General features: G+C 43.4%; 1 protein-coding gene across 1 annotated transcript; it reads right to left on the reverse strand.

Annotated features, from left to right (window-relative positions):
* Positions 1-6,474: 6,474 nt before the first annotated feature.
* On the reverse strand, positions 6,475-7,299 carry LOC145410116 (zinc finger BED domain-containing protein 5-like). Its single transcript, XM_080280315.1, has one exon. The coding sequence runs from the start codon at positions 7,297-7,299 to the stop codon at positions 6,475-6,477; it is 825 nt and encodes a 274-aa protein (XP_080136441.1).
* Positions 7,300-8,860: the final 1,561 nt, after the last annotated feature.

The following is an 8,860-nucleotide window of genomic DNA, read 5'->3' on the forward strand; positions in this document are numbered from 1 at the left end:
CGCTGCACCTATCTCTTCCGTGAATATCTTACATACGTCTTCCACCCCTTGCATCTGCTCTAGCTCATACCTTCCCAGTCGTTCTTCCACTATGTTCTTATCCTCTGTCATTTTCTCACTATCTTGCAATTTCTCCAGTCTTCTCACAGGAGTTGCTTCCTCCTGTCTTCCCCTTCGTCTCCTCAACCACTTTCTTTGCAGCTCTACCTTGGCCATCACTAAGTCTTGCATCCAACACTTGTCTTCTCATTCGCTCATCCACACACACATAGTCTATCATTGCCTTTCGTTCAACAAGTTCACCATCCATCCTCCTCATTACTCTCTATGTGTACCGGTGGATCATCTTATGCCGAAAGTAGGTGTTGGCTATTGCCAACCTCTTACAAGCACAGATGTCCACCAAAGCACTTCCATTCCCATCTACGTCAGCTGGCACACCCCACTGACCTACCATTCCATCCAGCTGTACATTCCCAACTTTGCCATTCATGTCTGCAACACAACAGCACTCTCTCACTGCTCTCAAACTTGTCCATACACGCTTCTACACTCGCCCAAAACTCATCTTTCACTCTTGCCACTCGATCCTCTGTCGGGGCATACACACATACAATCGCCCACGCTTGTATACCTACTTTCATCCTCACCCATACAATCCTTGCACCCACTGTTCCATACTCTCTTATATTCTCCTTCCACTTCTTGCTTATCATCAGACATACTCCCTCTCTTGCCCTCTCATTTTCATTGACTCCCGCACATATACCTAAACCACATTTCCATTCTCTCACCCTTTCACCTTACCATTTAGTTTCAGTCAATCCACATATATTCACTTTTACATCCTCAAGCACCTGAACAATCTCTCTTTCACTTCATCATTCACTCCTCTCACATTCCACGTTCCCACCCTAAGAATGTCCTTCGTCCGTTCCTTAGTCGTCAACGTATGGTCCGTCCGGGTCCGAGGCGCTTTGTTCGCTTTTTTAGTTAGTTCTTTTTACGGGGTGGGGCACTAACCCACCACCAACCCTTTTAGTCGCCTCGTACGACAAGCAGGGATACTGGGGGAGTATTCTTGAAACCCCCCTACCCCCAGGGGTATATATCGATATATATATATATCTATATGTATATATATATATATAGATATATATATATATATATATATATATATATATATCCATCCATCCATCCATCATCCAATCCTACATTGCCCCATGAGGAGCGTAGGAGCCCGGGGTTAGCTGTTGGTCCCGACATTTAAGGTGAGAGTGACCAGCCTTACTCATCCCTGAGTGGCATTGCATGAGTAAGTTATCCCAACCATCCCCTGGATATAAACCTTCACCGGTTAAATCCGATTGGAGTGCAATGATTACCCACTATACCACCAGGTGCCAAAATTTGGTTATATGGTTACCACTCAGCGTATTAAATGGTTTCCTGGTGTGCAGGAAAACATTTGGCTTGTCACTCAGCGTAGAGTCACAAACAGGCAGAAGAAGGAGGAAAGAATGAAGGAAAGAAAAACAGAAGAGGGAGTGTAAACTTACCCGTAGGCAGAAGGACAAGGAAAGAATGATGGAAAGGAAGACAGAAGAGGATGGAAGGAAATAAGGATGGATATATATATATATATATATATATATATATATATATATATATATATATATATATATAATGTTTCCACAAGACTCAACCCTGGATTCCTCATGACTCTTTACATTCATTTCGTTCAAATCAACCACCATGCAACTGAAGTCTGTAGTTAATAATAGTCAGTTTTTCCATGAATTGTATGTAATTCGTGCAGGGATTCTTTTGCTAGATGTTAATGTTCTCTCTTCCATGATCTACATTGTAGAGCCATGTAAGATACAATCATTTATAGTTTTATACAATGATCTATTTCCATTCCCAATGTTGTTATCATTTCCAAGTTTATTCTTGATTTTTTTGTCTTTCTTTCTCTGCATCCAGTGAGGCCTCAAAGTATTGTGCTTGTCCTTGTGTCACTTCCTAACTCCTTCCCTCCCTCACTCATTCACTCACTCACTGGGTTATTGTACTTTCTTGAAGAATGGTTCCCAGGCCTTATGGAAGGAGTGTTAGGAAAACAAAATTCTGAATAATGGTTGAACTCCTACCAGGCCAGTTTCAGGCAGGATGGGACCTCTGAGAGCTGTCTCCACAGGAGTGGCAGCCCCTGGGTGTCCTGCTCGAAGCATAATTTTTAACCTAGGTACACTAATTATTGCACAGTAGTATGTCTTCACTTGCGGCAGGTTATAACCATTGTGGGATCCCTGACTGCCTCCCCACGTAGTGGAGGCAGCCTGTCCTGGTCGCGCCCAGAGTCGATATGCATGACCAAAATTTCTAACAGAAAAACATGAAATCTTGCTCTTGCAAGAGGTTCACCGCAACCATGTTTTGGGAGGGTGGAACCACCGAGGGTCGCCCCTCCCAGTGGAGGGGGCAGCTCATGGGAGTCCCAGCAAAGCCATCAAGCACAGCCATAGTTTTTAACCATGAAACATGAAATTTTTCTTATTGTTAGTTGTTTAGCTCTTTCACATTTTAGGGATCCCGATGACCACCTCCCATGGATGGTGAGAGATCGTCTCCCAAGAGAGACAGTGCATGCTTCTTTTTCCCAAGAACATGAAATTCTGTATAATGGTTGATCTACACTGATGCCATGTGTGTGTGTGTGTGTGTGTGTGTGTGTGTGTGTGTGTGTGTGTGTGTGTGTGTGTGTGTGTGTGTGATTAAGGAAAAGGTAGTGGTCATGAGTGGAGAAGCCTGGGGGTCAAGAGCCTTTACCAACATTACATCGGGGGTTGCAAGCCGAAAAAAAAAAAAAAAAATGAGAACCATTGATGTAAAGCACACCCACAGTGCCTCTACGCCCTCAGGATGTCAATGTGCAGTGGGGATGAACAGACCTCCTAGCGACAATTCAACACAAGACCACCACCGTGTCTTGGTGTGTGAAGTGATCAAACAAGTCGAATTGGAGGATCTGATTGGTTTCTTGTGAAGTGCTATGCATTATTGATGACAGCAATATCAGGGCAAGCTGTAGCGACAACTGGTGTAAGTTTATCTATCACATTGTTTTGTGGTGTGACGTTGAACAGGAGGATAGTTAGAAAACTGTACAATATACGAAAAACCTCATTTTGTTAATATGGTATAACTGTATATGGTATAACTGTATATAAGATTGTAAGTTATTGCAGCATTATTAAGTGTTTTGTAAAAAGTGGAAGTCATGGCAACTCCATCTGCAACCACAGTAATAGAATATGTTCAACTGTTTCATATTTCTGTATCCTGGTTATGTTAAGAATGACTGATCTTCAGGTCATATTAACTGCGACCTTTATACTAAGTGGATATACTCAATGCAAGAACAAAGGAAACTTCAAAATAATTGTTTGGCACGGCTTCATGTCACTCAGTCATATCCCGCTGTCTAGTCAGCATTTAATGGTTGGTTTTTCACATGAAAAATTACAGCAGTCAGTAATGTGGCAAGACTGTATGAATGTAATAAATATGTCCACAGCAAATGCAGTGCACTAAGGGTGAGCCCAACAAACTGTCCTTGGCTGCATTAGCAGGAGCGACGACTAGTACGTCTACTCGGAATGATGGCTGAATCATGTGTAATGAAAACAGGAAAAAAAAAAGTCCCAACCATTATCAGACCGTCTTTATCACATCTAGAATAGTCTAGTGTCTTTTGCTTTGAGGAACTGTTCGAGTATGAGTAATATCATTAATGCTTAGCTAAACTTGGAAAGAATGTTCTGAAAGTTGGTCCTTTTGCTGGAAATATATCAGGATTTCATATTTCCCTGGGAGGACTCCAAATTAGCCCTAGAAACATGTAAACTCTTACAAATGCATTTCCTTTCAGTCATAAACACAGGACAGTCAGTTCAACTTCGTGGCTGTGTTAAGATTCTTTTTACAATTTCAAGAGATCTTCCACTTCGTGACTAAGAGTATGTTCAAACGGACAGAAGCCTATCAACCTACTTGTATGTACTCTTGCAGCAAAGAAAACAAATGGTAATCCCTATACCAATCCCTATCCCAGTCTTTTTTTTTTTTCTTTCTTTTTTTTTTTAAATCAAAGATTGAAGGATTTGGTGGTATCTCTTGAGGTGCGGACTCTGAGAAAGGTATGTGATAAAGATTATTTATTCATTGCCTAGGTTTTTCGGAGACTGTATAAAACTTTAGATGTGAAACTTTTACCATGCACTAATTGTACTCTTTTCAGGAAACAAAACCTTATGAAAATTATATGCATTCCTTTACAATAGTTTTGACTATAAAGTTTCTAAGGGAATTCCTTCAGGATATAAGTGGACGTATCAGTCATAGAGTTTACCAATGGCTGTATGATGTCTCTGACAAACATACAACTGCGGACATATGAACCTGCTACACTCCAAGTGGCTGGTGGCGATTTCTGGTAACCTGCCGTAGTAAAGCGTAGAATTCTATGGATGAACTTCGTCACTTGTAATGATGATCTTGAGTGGCTGTTGTATTTTATGATGTGGTTATTATGGAAAAAGGGATCAATCGTCGATAAATATGTATGTGTTGCTAGAGGAAGGGCAAGAGAAGGTGTGGCCTTGTTAGTGAGTCCGGATGTTCAGCAGTGTGTGACTGAACGGAAGGAAGTGTCATCGAGACTAATGTGGGTGAAAGCGAAATTTGAACGTGAGTTGTGGGTGTTTGTGAGTGCATATGGGCCTGATAGTGAAAGGGATGAAGAAGAGAGGGAGTCCTTCTGGAATGATGTTGATGAGTGTCTGCAGAGTTTTGGAGCGAATGTGAATGTGGTAATGATGGGAGATCTGAATGCTAGAATGGAAAATGTAGCAGTTGAAGATGTAGTTGGTATGCATGGTGTGCCTGGAAGAAATGAAAATGGGGAACGAATGATAGGGATGTGTGTTGAGCGAGAGATGGTGATTGGAAATACACTATTCGAGAAGAAAGATATTTACAAGTATACATGGGTGAGACAGGAGGGTGGAATGGTTGTGGATAAAGCATTGATGGACTATGTGGCTGTGTCTAGGAATGTAATAGGAAGATTGTTGGATGTGAGAGTTCTGAGAGGGGAGGGTGGAGGTATGTCTGATCACTACCTGGTGGAGGGAAAGTTAAGAGTAGGTAAGAGATGGGTGAAAGCTATGAGGGTTAGGTGTGGCAGGGAGGTTTGGAAAGTGAGTGAGTTGGATAAAAGAGAGAAAATGATAGAGCATCAGGAGAAATTGAAAGATGAGTGGAATTCAGTGAGAGATCAGGAAAATGGCAGTGTGGAGGAGGAATGGCAGTTGTTTAAGAGTGCTGTGGTGGGACATGCAGAAGAGGTTTGTGGTGTGAGACGTGTGGGTGGTGGTGTAAGAAAAGGAAGTGAATGGTGGTGCGAGGAAGTAAGTATGGCTGTGGCTGAGAAGAGACGTGCATATGAAGTGTGGCTGCAGAGGAAGGATGAGGTGTCATATGAGAGGTATAAGGAAAAGAGGAGTAGGGCGAGAAGGGCTGTGCGTGATGCTAAAGTGGCGGCAGATGAAAAGTGGGGTAGGCAACTGACTGAGAATTTTCAACAGAATAAGAAAATGTTCTGGAAGGAGGTGAAAAGGGTGCGAAAGGGAGAGTCTGGGAAGGAAGAGTGAGTAAAAGCAGAGGATGGAAGGATGTTAACTGAGGTGGATGCAGTAAGGAAGAGCTGGGCAGAGTATTTTGAAAGATTGTTAAATGTAGAAGAGGAAAGGGTGGCTGAGATTGTGGTGGATGGAAGGGTGCAAGGAATAAATGTGTTGGGAGAGTTGAGTGATTCTTTGATCACGAAGGAGGAAGTGGAGAAGGCAATAAAGGAGATGAAAACAGGGAAAGCTGCAGGTATGGATGGGTGTGCTGTGGAATGCCTGAAGGGTGGTGGAGTGACTATTGTTGACTGGTTAGTAAGATTGTTGAATGTGTGTTTTGTGAAAGGTATGGTGCCAATTGACTGGGCAAGTGCTTTTGTGATCCCGTTGTATAAAGGCAAGGGTGATAAGTATGAATGTACAAGCTTTAGGGCAGTGGTTCCCAACCTTTTTCTGATTGAGTACCACCTGGAGGTCCCATACAGTCGCCTCGTACCACCTGGTTCCAGAAAAACTCAAATCGATAAGATGTCAATTTATTGACAAGTAGAACGCACAAATAAACAAAAAACGAAGTACACAATTTAATGCGAGGGCTGCATCTGTTTCTTCTCCACCAGCTGGTCAATGCGGGGCATAACTTTGCTCACAGCACATAGGAAATCATGCCCGGGCACAGCAAGACGGTTCCGGCTCTTTGATTTAATGGTCATCATGGCTGAGAACCCCTGCTTGCACTCCCACGTAGAGGGGAAAATCAGTAGCTGGGGAACAGCGTGACGAGCTAGTGTGGGGTACAAGGAGGCCATGCTACCCAGAAGTTCATAGGAGAGCATTCCTTGTGCTTCATCTTTGCTGTCTCATCAGCCTGGATATCTATGAGCTCCTCTTGTTCCCCGGTCCCGACAGGCAGATCGGCTGGATCAACGGAGAATGGATGGGCGATGTAGGCACAACATGTCACGTCCGGGAAGTAATACATCAACTCAGTCTTGAGCAGTGAGAGGTGATGGACGATTTCTTGGGAAAATTGATCATTGGGCCCGCTCTCAAGGGTAGTCAGGAGTTCGAACATTCCGTAGCGTTTCCTTTCCACGTTCTTGATCCAGAGGCCCAACTTCCGGACAAATGCTCCTAGCTTCAAGATGAAATCTGAGACAGAGCAGTTGGGCCCTTGGAATGACAGGTTTAAGTGGTTGAGGGCCCCCAAAATGTCTGAAAGGTAGGCCAACCTTGAGATAAACTCCTTGTCCTCCAGATCTTTTTGAAAATCGTGTTTTTTCTCCATGAAGAATACGAGGAGTTCATCCCTCATTTCAAAAAGACGTCTCATTGTATTCCCCCGGGAGAGCCAGCGAACCTCAGTGTGGTAGAGGAGACAGATGTGGTCGGAGCCGAAATCTTCACAGAGCAGTTTGAACAACCGAGTATTCAGGGCGGATGTTTTGACGAAATTCACGATTTTGATAACTCGGTTCAAGCATGATAACAACTTCGGAGGGAGCACCTTAGTGCAAAGGGTGAATCTGTGTATGAAACAATGGACAGTGGTGGCGTTTGGTGACACAGCTTTCACATGGGCCTGAAACCCTGACTTTCGACCGAGCATAGACGGAGTCCCATCTGTCGTGCATCCGACTAACTTTCCTCAATCCAGTTCATTCTGCTGGAATTGTCCAAAACGTTGAAAATATCCTTTCCTTTTGTTGTACTGAACAGTTCTTGGCTCAGCAGTAACTCAGTCTGCACAGTATTATTCTGTGTGAAGCGGACATAGACAAGTAGTTGACAGCAGTTGGCGACGTCTGTCGATTCATCGAGTTGAATGGCAAACCCAAACTTTGAGGCTCTCCTGCAATCACTTGGTTGCAATGTCGCTTGACATTTCCTCGATACGACACTATACAGTGTTGTTCGAGAGGGAAACACTCTCCAACTTCGCCACCGCCTACTCTCCAATCACGTGTTTGACCAAGATCTTTGCCGCTGGCATGACGAGAGACTCTGCAATGGTATGCACCTTCATGTTTTTGGCCACCAGAAGAGCGACTTCATAGGATGCTTTGAAAATCCGTGCCCCTTTCTGGTACGTCTGGCCAGTCTTGTCCAGGCGCTGCAGCTTCATGTTCTCGCCAAGTCGCTGGAAGTAGGTCTGATCTTGGTCCTTCTTGTCCGCGTGGTTCGTCTAAAGATGACGTCCTGCAATTGCAAGGTTCATAATTTCCACAATTTTCAATTTTCGCGAGTCATTTTTGGTACGTATACACGTGACACCTTCCTCAACAAGATGCCAGGCATAGACAATGCCTTACCGAGCATGACCTCCTCCCCCCCCCTGCATGCCATTGTCTCAGCAATTCACCTGTTATCAGTGACCTGGCCAGTATAGCCGTGTCATGCCACGGTACGAAATTCAGGGCCAGAGTGATTCCCCAATCAATGACAATGTGGAGGACAAACTTTACATAGCATTAGAGGAAGAAACAGTTAGAAATGATGCTCAGGTAATGTGGCAAAAAAAGGTCAGGTATTAGTGAGTGAAACAATGCTTATAATGCCTATATCACTGCTTGAAAACCAATATACTCTTGTACTACATATAAATTCGTAAAAATAAATAAATAAATACCGTTTATGAGTGGTGTGAAATAGTTATCCTCCCATAGAACTCGTTTTCTTTGGTGCCAGCCTGATAGAAAACCTAGCAAGGTAAGGAGGCTCTCCTACCTGTAATGAGTATTTTAAACCTCAGGTGAGCGATTTCTCTATGAATTTTCGATGTTTCTCTCCAAAAGAGATACTTTAAGCAAAAAAAAAGGGTCGAAAAATGGTCGGGATTGGGGGGTACCAGTGGTCAAAAAGTGGTCGGGATTGGGGGGTACCAGTGGTCAAAAAGTGGTCGGGACGGGGCGGGTTAATGATGGCTGACAATAAGAACCTTACATAAATTACAAAAACCTTACTAGGCCTAAGAATCAACCTTATGCTACACAGTACAAGAAAAAATGTAACAACAGTTATACTCAAATTACATACAGCTGCTAGATGGCTGGAGACTTCCTGAGCACTCACAATAATAACAACTGTGCAGGGGAGGACAGAGATGTGAACAAAATGAGGAGCAGATCTAAGTGGCAATTAATGTAGAGACTGAGCTCATTATATAGGGG

Source organism: Coenobita brevimanus, chromosome 84, assembly GCF_032717465.1.
Source record: "Coenobita brevimanus isolate Jiangsu-jjx chromosome 84, ASM3271746v2, whole genome shotgun sequence".
Lineage (NCBI taxonomy): Eukaryota > Metazoa > Arthropoda > Malacostraca > Decapoda > Coenobitidae > Coenobita > Coenobita brevimanus.